The sequence below is a fragment of the Simochromis diagramma genome, unplaced genomic scaffold (genome assembly GCF_900408965.1).
Source record: "Simochromis diagramma unplaced genomic scaffold, fSimDia1.1 OVJJ01000798.1, whole genome shotgun sequence".
NCBI classification, from domain to species: domain Eukaryota; kingdom Metazoa; phylum Chordata; class Actinopteri; order Cichliformes; family Cichlidae; genus Simochromis; species Simochromis diagramma.
The window spans coordinates 1,110,231-1,124,783 of NW_024386736.1; the positions used below are offsets into that span (position 1 = coordinate 1,110,231).

Below are 14,553 nucleotides of genomic sequence, written 5' to 3' on the forward strand. Positions count from 1 at the left end.
GACAGTTGGTATGAGGTATTTGTGCTCATTGGTTTTCTCTTTCTGTGCATAATGTCCAAACATCAGTTTTTTTGGTTGTTCCAGAAGTCTTGTGCCTTGTTCAGATACAAATTCACAAACCTAAATTTCTTCCAAACAAGCCGTACTTGTTCAAGGTTTCCTAATTAAGCTGTGACGGACTTTTTAAAAACTAATTTAACAATCTAAGTGACAGCTTTAGTCTTAGATGTAGCTCCTGGGGATTTTTTTTTTAGCAGCTCCGTTTAATATTGCACTCTGACCATGGGCCAAGGTTGCTAGGATGTTCACTCTTGGGAAGACCAGTTGATTGTTTTCAATGCTTAATGATGAACTACAGTTTGTTTGGAAAGTGCCTCACAACCCTCCCAGAATGCTGCAGACCGACAAACTGCCAGACGATCGGCTTTCACAGAGGTGCTCACACTTGTTCATGATCAGTCAATCGAGCACCTTTGATCAGCAGCGCCCGGCTGCTACTTACCTTCTTATTTCCTATAGAAGCAGTAAGGATGTAGTTAGTTTCCCACACACTGCTTCTCAATCTTGGCCTAATTTGTGTTAAATAACCAATGACACAGCATCACATGTCACGTGTTGTTGTTCGTCTAACATTTTAAGTCCTACAAAGGACCACATTATTTTATTTATTATCATGCCCTTACATGTAAAAGCTGGTATATCAACTGTATCTCAACACAACACTGTGCTCAAACACAAAGACGCACATCAATACAAGAAGAAAGAGTTTTAATCAGTAAAAACCGGTGCAGTATTTCACATGTAAACAATTGCAGCATGTTAATAATACCTGAATAGTTACATAGAAATATTTAGTGATTCAAGGATTCTTGTAAAAATAGATCAGTTTCACAAAACAACTGTATCCCCTCAAAAACACAAAAATCTTACCGATTGTTTCGAGTCCACTTAATAGCTCCAAACAAAACGAGGGGAACATGTATTCAGCATGAAATTACTTCTCAGTTTTATTAGTAGCCCTCTCTCCCTGCAGCCAAATTCTGCACCACCAGTACTGCAAATGCATTTTAAAGTAAACAATGGAGGAAAAACATAGCTGTGTTTTACAGATTTCCAGAGAATGTGATGAAAGCTACTCATAAATTCCTAAAAGTCAGCTAGCACTGAACTATAAATGCCAGATAGGAATTAAGATTCAGAGCTAGAGTTGTTATTCAGTGTAAAAGTATGTACTTTAAAGGAATTCCTACCAGTATGTTTTTATCATTTGGATGTTTCATAAAACACTAAGGAAGCCAATCTGTTCATCATGTACACACACACACAACTTAAAAAGACAAGAACTACAAGTATGAAAATAAATCAAGCACATGAACGTGTCACATGAACTATAATGAATCAACGTGAGCCAATGCTGGTTGAATTTTAGGAATTAATGGGGAACGTTTCCAGGAGGTTAGTCATGTGACTCTCAGCTCACAGAACAGCAGGTGAGGTCATCCTGCGAGTTCTTGGAAAGTGCCCGGGGCCTTCTTTCAGAGCTTTATTTGTTTTCAAGTCCAGACTTCCTCAGTGTTTGATTACAATTTCCATTTATGCCCCCAAAGGTTAAATAGACATATGTCACGAAGTCTGGGATTTTCACATTAAGAGTATCGTAGCCTCCCTTTCCAAGCGAGGTTTTCCATGCGTAACACTGCGTCATGGGTGAATCACTTAAACTCACACTGCAGAGTATATCACTGCTCTTCAAATGCACCAACCTCGACTTTTGGTTACAGGGTGCAGGTGAGTCCAGCCCATCCATGGCGTTTTTATTTTCTAATAAAGAAACTACCTTGCACTTGGTTTACAGTAATTAAAGGAAGCTTCATTTGGCTGCAGGGTGTGTCCAGATTCTCTTGTTATTCCTTCACAATTAAAACAGTCGATAAATCGTTGCAAGCGCAGCATCACAGCTGGGAAGTCTGAATTGGAAAGTTGGCACGGAACTTTAAAGAGTTGGACGAGCTCATATGATCACAGCACAAGGGCTGCGTGTTTTTTCTTTCACTGCCTTCCCACCTGTCCTACTCATCTCTCCTTATATTCCTGCCTGACTGAGCAGCAGTGTTTCTTGGAAGATGGTAACTGTCATCTTTTCTTTATTTTTGCTTGTGAGAAAATTTACTGGGCATTGCCTTTTGCAGTTGAAGAGGATCTCCTCATGTCAGCCTTATTTTCTCACAGCTTTTCTTGCCTCTAATTTAACCTTCCCTTCATTTCCTGGCCCGGTTTCCTTTCTCTTTTCTCTGCCTCATTCTCAGGGTTCCCTGCAGGCTTGTGCTCAGGAGGCCATATGGCTTCTTTTCTGCTCCGTCTCTTTCCTCTCCACCTCCGCCTGCTCTCTAGCCTCTGTCCTGTCCGTCAGCGCCCTCAGCAGGACCCTGAGCAGTGTGTTCTCATTCAGCAGATTTTCAGAGGCGTCTGCCAGCTCCTGCAGCCGCCTCACTGCCTCACTGAGCTGCCGGCTTTTCTCCCGGTGCTGCTCCTCTAAGCTCCGCCTCTCTCGCTGCAGCTCGGCGTTCTCGGTCTCTAAGGCGCGGGCCTCGAATTTCAGTTGTCGGTTGTCGCGCCATAGTTGCGCGAGCTGTTGGGAGAGACGCTCCCGGGCGTGATGCAGGGCTTGAACTTCACGCTGGAGTGTCAGAAACTCTGACCCAAGGAAAGGACTGTGTCCGGGACCTTCTGTCTCAACAGACGGTTTGTGCACGTGATGCAAAGAGCCAGAGTGCTGCAGGATGAAGCGGAGGAGGTTGGGTAATGTGATGGGAAGGTTGTCAGGAAACTTCACACTAAGGTGTTTTCTTAAAGGGAAGAGAAAAAGAACACAAGAGTGAAAAATATTCTGCTGAAATTCACTGATGAAAGTTTTTTTGTTGTTTTATTAACTGAGGTGTCAAGAAGGACTAAGAATCAGACGGGTATTCGAATAGGTCTTAAACACATGAATGAAGCCACTTGAAAACTTTTTAAAAAATAAAGGCAACTTATTGCAATGTAATAATTACTAGCTACATTAACAGAGAGATCTACAAAGTAAAGCAGCTAGCTTGTAGTAGGCCATGAACCTAATCACTCATATGTGGACTATGAGTAAGACTTCAATAAAATGTATTGTTTTACATTTAGAATGAACACTTTGGCTTTTCAGTGTGTATCATTTAAGTTATATCATTATAGTTATATCATTTGCAGCTATAGTTCCACTGAGGCAGTGTGAAGATCAAAGCTATTTTTTGCAGAAATATGAGATCCAACCCTCCCATTCTTTGGCCACACCCTTGTTTGTGCACACCTCTCTGCATTTATTCTTACCTGTATCTGGGAAAGAAAAGAATAGAGGGAACATGATCCACCATGAACTCCCAGGGGAGGTCATTACGTGCAACATTCACCCTATGCAAAGGAAAAACAAAGCTGTGATCACTTTTGTTTTCTTCAAAAATGAGGGTCACACTGCTAATATTCTCTCGTATGCTTTACACGCTTAATAAAATAAATATATGGGAAACTGTGTTCAGGTCATCCGGCTTCCGAAATGTTTTTAAAATATGCTTTTTGTTACATTTCAAAACACAGACACCTCAATCACACATTATACACCAACCTGACACTTTATTAGGTACACCTTGCCTTAATTCTTACTCAGGCTATGATCAAAGGTACACTTACAACCGGGACTGCAGAAAAACTGTAAACAGACAGTAACTGTACCTGGCCACGGTGATGGTGCCATTTCCCTGTAATAATCTGGCCAGCTGGATGATGATGTGGTTGAGAACAGAGCAAAATCCACACCACTGAGTGTAGTAGAACAGCAGCACGTCCTACAACACACAAATTGGCATCATCAGGAGTTTAGCAAACTACCTGCTTCCATAAGTAGAGCACGCAGCATACTAAGCCTCCATTAAAATCACGCTTGCAGCTGTAAAAAGCAGCTGTTTTTATATCTTAATGTTTTTATTTTTAGGTGCATGGAAGTTGCTTTACAGAAATTCTTAAAAGAAATTCAGAATTTCACAAACTGCCTTGATTTGCTGAGGGTGTTTCAGAACGCTTAGTCACCTTTTGAAGGTCCATGACGGAGGGCAGGAAGGAGGAAGTGGTCAACTCTGTGATGAGGAAGCGTGGAGGTGACTGCGTGTGTTCGTCTGAACTCGTCGCCTCCTCTTCAGCTCCCTTCCTGTCCTCCTCTCCAACCAAGTGTCTCTGCAAGAGGCTGTAGGGAGCGCTGAAGTTCCTGATGAAGGCCTCTGCAATGAAACGCACAACATGAACACAGAATTAGCCCAAGAATACGATTCAAATGGTAAATGGCCTGTATTTGTATAGCGCTTTACTAGTCTCTAAGGACCCCAAAGCGCTTTACACATTCAGTCATCCACCCATTCACGCACACATTCACACACTGGTGATGGCAAGCCACATTGTAGCCACAGCCACCCTGGGGAGCACTGACGGAGGCGAGAATCTTCACTAGAAGAAGCTGGAACTCGACCCAGCGCCCTCATTATACTTTTGATTTATCAGCCACTAAATGTTTGACTTTTGGTCCTTAACCTGACTTGTCATGTGAGATAATATGACTTGTGATTTCTTTCAGTATTTCTAAATATCGGACATTGTAGTGAGAGAGCCGCTTGAGTCTATTTTGAGTAGAGTAAGGAAGAGTATCTTTTAAAGAAAGTGGTTTTTTTGGACGATTAAAACGTTGTTACAGGCCAACTTCCTGCAAACCAGACGGCCTGAATTCAATGATTTTTATAATTTTTATGCCGACTTCACACTGTATCTGGCCAGATGTGTGCATGCACCATCACAATGTCATCAAGGACAGATGACTCATCTTTACAAAGGCCCTAAAGACATTTGTAGAAACCAGTGACTGACTGATATATTGGAGGTGGATATTTTCGGCTAATATTAACTATTTGCCAGTGTCAGTATCACCATTTATGACGGCCAATGAATGAAAATTAAAAACGCCAAGGAGACTTGAATAACAACCTTCAACCATGTTATGAGTGTTGCCACTGTATAGTTTGTCTAACAGAGGGCACTCCTCCAGCAGCTTCCCTGTTGGCAACACACACAACAACCAGGTGACCTGAAAACAATTCGATTTTATTTATATGGTGCTAAATAACAACAGTCACCTCAAGGTGCTTTTTATTGCAAGGTAAAGACCCTACAATAACACAGAGAAAACCCCAACAATCAGACAACTCACTTTCAACAAGCAATTGGCAATAGTGGGAGACCAATAATAACTAAAGCTTGAATGCAGAGTGGTGTATAAACACATAGTGGGTGGAAAAGGGTGAGTAAAGAAAAAACACTCAGTGCATCATGGGAAACCCCCAGCAGCCTAGACCTGTTTGAGAAAAACTAAGGGAGGATTCAGGGTCACCTAATCAAGCTCTAACTACGTGCTTTATCAACAGTCAAAGTTTTAAACCTTTTTAATCTTAAAATTAGAGAAGGTGTCTGTTGGCTGGATCCAAAGTGTGAGCTGGTTCCACAAAGAAGGGTCCAAAAACTGAAGGCTTTGCCTCCCATTCTACTTTTAAATATGCTGGGAACCACAAGTAACCCACTAGTCTGAGACCGAAGAGACACAATATGGGATGTTGAAATCACCAGATGTCTTAAAAATTGCAAATCGTTTGAGCTCCCAGCTTTTGGGACAAAACAAAACCAGCCCGTGTTACATGAATGAAAGTTGTCCATGTCTTACCCAGAGACTCTGTTAGTGTGGCTGCTGGAGTGTGCTGAAGAACATAATGAACTTCATCCTTCAGGTTCACAATAGCAGCAAACGACCCGTCACCGCTCCTATCATCTTCTTGCTCAAGAGAAGCACTTCTGTTGCCTGATGCTCCGAGCCTGACTGCCAGAGGCCAGTTCAGGGCAACATCCAGCACATAAAACCTGAGTGTCCTGTTGGTTTGACAACGGAGCCCGGTGATGCCGTCTCCCTCCGGCTGAGGGACAGAGAATGGAGGGATCAAGGAAGGAGGAATGCTTTGCATCTCTGACTCCTCTTTGGCTTGTGATTCATTGAGCTGAGGTTCTACTTTTCTGCAGCAGGCACTGTATTGACTAAATGGGCTGTAGCTGTCCAGAAAATTGCTACAGCCCATTGCGGTTGCACTATTAATGGACACGGGGGAAGGGAGCTGGTGGAGGCAGCAGCGTCTGAGATAAGTCTGAAATATGTCTCCTCCCTGGATCGAGGGAGGGAACAAGCAGTGCAGAGGTGAGGTGGCGAAGCTTGGCCACGAAAGGCTGAGGCACACCTCACACACGCTTGTGCTCGACTGTGGGAGGACAACTGACTGGCAGCACAGTGAGTGGAAGGAGAAACTTTTGTCCCAGCTGGAGTGGTGGCTGTTGTCACAGGAGTGGTAACGCACAGCAATGTCTGCAACCTAGAAAAACAAAATGGGTTAAAAATGATTTAATCTGCAGAACTTAAGGAGAATAATACAGTGTTTAACAACACAATTAAAGAATATACACATACAAAATAAGTTTTAATATAAAAAGCACCTGAGGAGGAGGAAGATGACGCTTAGACCCAGTAATATAGCCATCACCATGTCACCCTTTCAAACTCCCTCAAATCCTTATGCTTGCCCGTTTTCCTGCTTCTTACACTGTAAAAGTTCCCTTTACCAGCGTACTTAATATTTATTTAAGTCTCAGTTACATGATCAGAGAAACTGACCTTTTTTCTTTTTATTTTTTTTAATACAGGGCAGCTAAATGAAGATGGGTAAGCCAGATGACATTAGCTCAGTGTATAATAATAGTATAGCTGCAAATCAAATCTGTAAGAGAATAAAGCGTTTCTGTCATTTCGAAAATGATATTCATCAGATTTTTTTCTGCTCACCTGCTGTAGCGCAGGGCTGGGCTGTGATCCCAGAGGATCGTGCGGCACAAACAGCAGCAGTGCAGGGCCTTTAGTCAGCTCCTCTTCTAACAGGCGAGACTTTGTTCCCGGGGGCTGTAGCCACTGGAGGACCGTCTCACGGTTTTCAAACACCCATCTACAAATGGCCTCAGACGTGAAGTTAAGGTCGTTCCTGGGAAAAATCTTAAACAACAGATCAATAAACATACAGCATCATATACATCCACAGTTTTAAAGTCATTAGTGTTTAATTGCATTTTCTAGAAGAACCACATCTACAACATGTGTTGACGCTGCTTACCAAAGAGGAGTTAAATCTTCTGTGGAGAAAAACCGTTTCATCCTCTGTTAGTGAGATGGCTCCTGCCACCTGCTTGTTGGTCACGACCCCAAAACGTACAACACCACGGAAATCTGCACCATAAAAAAGAGAAACTTGTGACTTCAACCATTTATGTTCCCTTTATCGTAAAATGCACATTTGGGTTCTCTCTGCTTCAACCACTGCTATCTTTTCGTCAACAGCAGCCTCTCCTCGAATTCTAATCCCATGCTTGACAAGCCAAAATGTTTATCATGTTAACAATCAGCCTTGAAGCTGTGTGATTACTTCTTACCCCTTTTTAAGACCTGCAGGGCAGAGGACAGAAATGTGATGTATCCTGGCGGCTGGGGGGAAGAGTTAAACTGGAAGAAACCCACCACTCGAGGCTAGAAACGCACAAGACGCAGATCATTACAGTTGGCTACACTCTGTGGGTGATTCAGTGACAGAAGTGTAAAGCTCAAATATACCTCGTGATAGGAGAGGAACTCTTCAACATGACCTCTTGATGGGAGGTAAGTCAGTGGTGTGATGACTCTGAGTACAAAACTTTCTATGTATGGAGCCAAAAATGGGCCTCTATACTCTATTGGCCCAAACCTGTGGAAAACACAGATGCTAATAAATATCAACAAATCATAATTAAATTACAATTAAGAAACAAAACATTCAAAGTGTTTCCCACAGTTTTGCATTAAAATACATCTTTAGCCTCTCTAAATATGCGCGTCTATGACTGAAGTTGTGTATGAACAGCCAAATACAAAAGTAAATAAAATATTATTTCATTCATAAAAGAACAAACAAAACATACTGATTGCTTAAACTCATACATTTCATCATTTCTGGATATGAGCTCATTTTGAATTTGATGGCAGCAACAGGTCTCATATCAGTAGGATGGGGTCAACAAGAAGCTGGAAAAGTAAGTGGTACTAAAAAAAACCAACAACAACAAAAACATTTTGTAATCTGCTTAATTTGCAAAAGGTCAGTAACATGATTAGGTATAAAAGAAAGAGAATCTTAAAGAGTTACTATTCCTATGCTATTAAAACTTCTGAAATAATTTTTCTCTACATAATACTTTGAAGACTTTCACAAGCCCACCCTCTGCAGGACATGATACCCTCAAAAGATTCAAAGAATCAAGGTTTACAAGGTATTGACAAGGTTTGCAACCCCTGGGTGTCATGTACACTTAACTCATTCACTGCCATTGACGTCTATAGCCGTCAATTGCAGTGCATGAGTCAATGGGTTTAACTCATTCACTGCCAATGGCTGGCAGTGAATGAGTTAATATATGGAGAAAAGTCGTGAAAGAATTTAAATTGGAACGGGATTTGGCTTTATTTAAATGGTATGCATATGACTCTGACTTTGTCCCGAATAAATTGGACTCACGTTTTAAAAGTTGGTCTGCTAAAGGGTTATCTACATTCGATAGTTTGATTAAGGATGGGAACTCTATTAGTTTTGACACACTGAAACAGAAATACAATCTAGAAAAACAGGATTTTTATCGATACCTGCAAATAAGACATTATATAAAGACAACAATCGGTGTGATGTCAAACACTAATGTGGAACTGGTAACTCTGTTTAGACAGGCGTACAGTGGGGATGTCGATACAAGACTCATTTCCTTTTTGTATAATTTTCTTATAAATAAGCTTCCCCACTCAACTGACTATGTGAAGATGTTATGGGAAAAGGAGGGAGGGGTGTGTATTTCAAGGGATGAATGGGCTCAGATGTGGGAATGGCAATGGAGGAGTACTTTCTCCAGCAGCTGGAGGGAATTTGGATGGAAGTCTTTGATAAGGTTCTTTATTACTCCGTGTCAAAAGGCTCATTATGATGGGAATCCTCCTGTGTGTTGGAGAAACTATGGACACCAACGAGCACATAACACCCATATTATGTGGGACTGTTCTTTGCTACGGACCTACTGGAAAGACATTCATGATACATTACAAGGCATTTTTGACTGTACATTCCCTTTGGACACGAAGACAATCTTTTTTGGTTGTATACCGCAGAACTGGTCTAAAAATGATACATGTCTGTTAAGAGCTTTACTTGTTGCAAGTAAGAAAGGTATAACTAAGAAATGGTCCTTGCAAGATATACCGACCTTGTCATTATGGTGGGAAATTACGCTAGAGATTTATAGGCTGGAGGAGGTAACAGCTTATGTCAATGACAGGGTGGGTTGGTTCCATTCGTGTTGGGATAAGTGGGTCCTATATGCCAATACCCATAAGCCGAATCTTCTTTTCAAAGCTTGAAACCACAAACCTAACTAACTGATCACTCCCGACTTTTTTTTTTGTTGGTTTTTTTTTCCTCATTTTTCTTTTTCTTTCATTTTGTTTTGTTTTTCCCTTGTAAATTGTGTTGATTAATGCCTGTAATCACCTTCGTGAAGTAATAGTTTAGAAATAAAGAATAAAAAAAAAAAAAAAAAATAAAAAAAAAAAGATTCAAAGAATCTGGAGAGATCTCTGTGTGCAAGCGAAACAGCCAAAAATCAATATTGGATGCTCATGATCTTCAGGCCCTCGGGAGGCGCTACATTAAAAACAGGCATGACTCTGTCAAAGAAATCACTTCATGGGCTCAGGAGCACTTCCAGAAATCACCGTCTGTGAACACAGTTCGGCTGTGCCATCTATCATGCAAAGAAGAAGCCACATGCAAACATCGTCTTCTCTGAGCTAACGTTTATGGGGCTTCCCAATTTGTCTTTGTCTGCTAAAGCTATTGAAAGCAAATTCCCACCATAAGTGAAGAGAAGCCCACCGTCTCACCTTCTATAAAACAGATGGATGACGGGGTAGTGATAGAAGCGGTTTTGCCTCCTGCATTTCCCCTGACTCCACCAGCAGTTAACAGCCACAAACTGCACCTGTGTTTGTGTGTTTGAAGAGACACATTAAGAAACAAAGATAAGCAAAACGATGTGTAGACTACACACAAAATGATGTAAAAATCACACACTGTAATGACTCATGTACTTAACAAACAGGCCCAAAACAAGTCGACTATGAATTTGCATTTGAGAGAGAGACACAAGCTAAAAATGTGTGAGTGTGTATTTAAGCTGAAGGGAACAGATTTTATTAACTCAACTGTATCAGAGTCACTCTTTACTGCAGTCTGTCAAGCTGCTCCTATAAACTCTTCCCAACACTTTGCGTCACAAGCGATAACATAACACGTGTCCACGTAAGAACAATCCCCAGCTTCCTTGGTCTTTGCCCAGTAAAGCACATCTAAATATTTGATGTTTAAACAATCCTGAGTGTACCGTTCACTTGTACCTGTTTGGCCAGCTTCTTAGCGACCTGCTGCACTTCCTGTCGCGCAGCCATAGAGTGAGCACACCATGGTGCATAGAAGAAAATAAAGGACACCTCGGCCACACTCCTGAGACGCTCCACCTGTGAAGAAAAAAAAACCCTTTCAATCTCACAGAGCACCACAAGTTTGATGACAACAATGCCAAAACATTTAACTGGAGCTTTAGAAACCCTCTTAGCTCTTTCCATTTGTTCTCTTTTACAATTTGAGCAAATGAAGTACCAAACAAAGGAAAATACAGTGAATGCCATCAAGTCTGAATCCTTGAATTTCACCTGGTCAAGCTGACCCAAGTAGAGATCCACCACCGGGGCGTCAGGAGAAAAGAAACGCACCGGAGGCCGAGCTGCCGCCACCACATTCTTAGCACGACTACAGAAATAAATGAGAAGAGTAACGCTGAGGGGTGCAAAGAGATCACAGTCACATAATAAGATCTTGCCAGGTTATTAAATCCATAAGCTATAACTCTGTGTCACTTCCGCGAGATTCGCTGATCATGGCAGTGTGTCCATCATCGGTTGATGTTAATGCTACAGTAACCTCCAGCCTTGCATACTACTCTGAGTTGCACATATTGGAATATGCACGTGTTAAATTTGGAGAATGAGAGTAGAAGCAATGGTATTTGGAAATGGAGGGTATGCTAAGCTGCATACGAGGGGAGGAAAGGCTATATGTTTGCGTCCACAGAAAGCAATGTGAAAAACTGTGTTGTGTTAAACATTCTGCCTCCCCCAGAGGCTATGCAAAAATGTCTCTACATCGTTACAGGGAAACAAAATTACCTCAACATGACGAGAAGCAGAATTTGCCTGGTATAATTTGCGTGGAGTCGGTTTCAAGTTTCAGTCTTTGTGGCAATTATCGTCTCAGCTGGGTTTTCGAGAGGACGACTGAGTAACTGCTTAGCCAACAAGTCAATCGTTCAGCAACAGTTGCTACACTTTTACACAACTGAAGGATTTCAGCACTTTCATTCATCATAACTGAATGACAAGTGGTATAAGCTTTGAAGAACCGTAAAGTTGCAGAGGCCAAAGCTGCAAGATGATGACAGCACAGTGTGTCAGGGCTGTAACCAGATATTACTATTTAAACATTAATAATCTCATTATGATCTCCCTGCAATCTTTTCTGGGTTTTATCTGAGAAAACTGTAAAAAACGCCCAACATTTCCTTAAAAGATTAAGGCGATGTCCTTAGTTAATCTCATTGTCTACAGTACACGTCAGTTTTAGATTAGCAGCACTAATAATGAAGCCCTTGTTTGTAACTACTGTAGTCAACGAGGAGTAGTTCATTCACGACCTAACAGTGTTACAACGCCGCTCTTCGCTCACCTAAATAACCATTCCACTTAGCTTTAGTGTTTTAAGGGGTCTCGTGTTAGCCTGGTCACACACAAGCAAGCTCACGCTGTCAGAGGATAAACAGAAGCTCGTGCCCATGTTTACCTGCACGTGAACTTGACGGCCAAAACGAGCAGGACGCCGAGCACGATAGCCCCGCAGAGCAGATCCGGTCTCCGGGCCATCAGAAACAGCACCTGCCGGAGAGACTGCCGCACCCGGCGCAACATTACAGCTTGTCGTCACCTCTCCGTCCCATTTATACGCCCCGACTACCGCTCAAAGCATCCATTTGCCTAACAGGGGGGGGAGGAGGGATGGGTGAGGAAGACTGGTTCGACGGAAACAGCTAACCTGGATTGGACATGAGCAGTGCTGGTGTGTAAGGTGTTCAAATACGGTCAAGCCAACCTTTCTTCCACACGTAGACTTTTCACTTCCGCAACAACGACACCAGGGGCAGGATGTAAAATCCTCTACGCGAATAAAACGCGTAGTGCGTTTAACGCTTTAATGGCTGTCTGAGTTTAAAAAATGTCACTGACAGTTAGCTTACCGGATGTTAAAGATGAACGACACTAGTCGTAATAATTACAATATTTAAACTGGTCCTCGGTAAGCGATTTTATTCCTTTTTCCGTATGGCGCAAAACGCGCTCTTTTCAGACCGTCCCTACGTTGTTATGGCGACAGCCGCTGCTGCTACGACAGTCGTAAAACGCTAGGGGGAGGTTGTTTTAAAAATGAATCGATAAAAATTTATTTAAATGCCGCTTATTTACATCTAGAGTAGAATTATTTAAAGTGCCCGGGACTTGTGACTGATTGTGAGATTGGAGAAAACTCTTTTCTCGTGTTACTTTGCTTCGTATAAAAATCACTGCATCAAACTGATTCAGTTTATCCTAAAATAACTGAACACTGGGTGTGTAAGATTTTTTTTTTTTTTATTAAAAAGGGTCTCTATAGGTAAAACATCACCTGATAAAATGGGTTGTCTTAGTGTTAGAGCTACTTTCTTATTAATCTTCTGTTATTCATCCAAATATAGTAATGTTGTAAATTGTTAGATCATTTTATTACCTTATCACTACTTACTCTTAATTATTGTGATATAAGTTCAAGACATTGGCTGTCTTAAATGTCAAATGCTCATAATACAACTAAAACAATACATGTAGGACATGAGCATCACAGTTCTCAGGCTGTGAGCTTGACATTTCATATCTGGGATATCATGTCTGTAGAATATCCGGATCTAGAGTACTGTGCAAATATCTCAAGCTGCTACTCTTTTCTTTATATTTTGCTATGAAAATGGGGACAGTGATTTATTGAAACATCCAGTATATAAAACAAAAACAGAGTTTGTACAATTCTAATGTATTTGGAAAAAAAAATACTGTGACCTTGATTTTTTTTAATGCAATGTCTCTTGTTCTGTTCTGGCTAAAGATGATCCCACACTCCTTCAATAATGTTGAGGTCTGGGCTCTGGGAAGACGAATAGAGGACTGATGGTGTTCCATTGTGTGTTTTTCCATCCATGTATGCTTTTACTGCACTGGAGCTGTGTGTGGGATCATTGTCACCATGAAAAATTAAGGCATTGCTAAGATCTGTTCCAGATGGAATTGCATGGTGGATCAAAACGGTAGTTTTCTGTGTTCATAATTCACTCAATTTTGACAAGAACCCGAGCACCAAGGACTGAAATGCAGCTCTAAACCACGACAGAGGCCCCACCATGTGTTACTGATGGCTGTGCACACTTGCTTTATTTTATTAGGCCTGCCACTTCCTGTTTTTGTCTTCCACTTGTCCAGTTTCCTCCAATAGCATACCATGCTAAGACATGCCAGGTATTTAACTAGTAGCTCTTTGATTCAGTTAGTTGGTGCACATGTACGACTCTCCTCCATATCTCTCAAAGTGGGTTTTTTTTTTTTAAGCATTTTCACAGATTCAAGCAAAGAAAGGAAAATAAAGTACACATTTTTTTTTTTTAGGCAGGAAGTAACAAAGTGCCAAAACATACATACACAATTTAAGTTGTCTCTTATTCGTAGATGAAACACCGATTCATCATGCATTTTAAATCCTTGAATGGTTCCATAAGTGGTTTAACAAAAAAATAAATAAATAAAAAAATAAAAATCTATTCTCCTCTGAAAATGATTAGGTACATTGACTGGACTGCAAATAGGTTTTTGAAAGATCTTCAGAAAGCCTGGTGAATGACTGCTTAAGGTTCCTTTAAAAATTACAAGAAGGTGCCTTGAAAGCAAAATAAAGACATGAGTGAATCAAAACTTTTGCACAGTACTGTAAATTCAGTTATACCCCTAATGTTAATGGCAATTTATGGCATTAGTTTTTAGTTTTTACTCACTGACTTTTGATAGCTGATTGTTGATACAGTCTGTATCAGAACTTTGATGACTAAAACAAAAGAAAATGAAAAAAAAAAAAAAAAAAAAAAAAAAAAAAGCACTGAACTCAAAAACATCAAATATATTATAGATATATAGAATATATATAT

At 41.0% G+C, this 14,553-nt stretch overlaps 1 protein-coding gene across 3 annotated transcripts; it reads right to left on the reverse strand.

The window, feature by feature from the left end:
• Window positions 1-751: 751 nt before the first annotated feature.
• On the reverse strand, window positions 752-14,481 carry txndc11 (thioredoxin domain containing 11). 3 transcript variants are annotated; one of them, XM_040049151.1, is made up of 14 exons: window positions 12,423-14,481; window positions 12,117-12,307; window positions 10,934-11,030; window positions 10,619-10,738; window positions 10,106-10,203; window positions 7,760-7,889; window positions 7,582-7,675; window positions 7,266-7,378; window positions 6,944-7,147; window positions 5,783-6,476; window positions 4,111-4,298; window positions 3,757-3,869; window positions 3,358-3,438; window positions 752-2,846 (listed from the first exon to the last, which is right to left on the reverse strand). In XM_040049151.1, exons 2-14 carry the CDS (start codon window positions 12,239-12,241, stop codon window positions 2,327-2,329), a joined length of 2,577 nt encoding a protein of 858 aa, XP_039905085.1. In that variant the 5' UTR covers window positions 12,242-12,307; window positions 12,423-14,481; the 3' UTR covers window positions 752-2,326. The 3 variants fall into 3 exon arrangements, with proteins under 3 accessions (XP_039905085.1, XP_039905014.1, XP_039905145.1); XM_040049080.1 differs by having other exon boundaries at window positions 12,117-14,481; XM_040049211.1 differs by lacking the exons at window positions 12,117-12,307; window positions 12,423-14,481 and adding an exon at window positions 11,447-12,105.
• Between the last annotated feature and the right edge of the window lie 72 nt (window positions 14,482-14,553).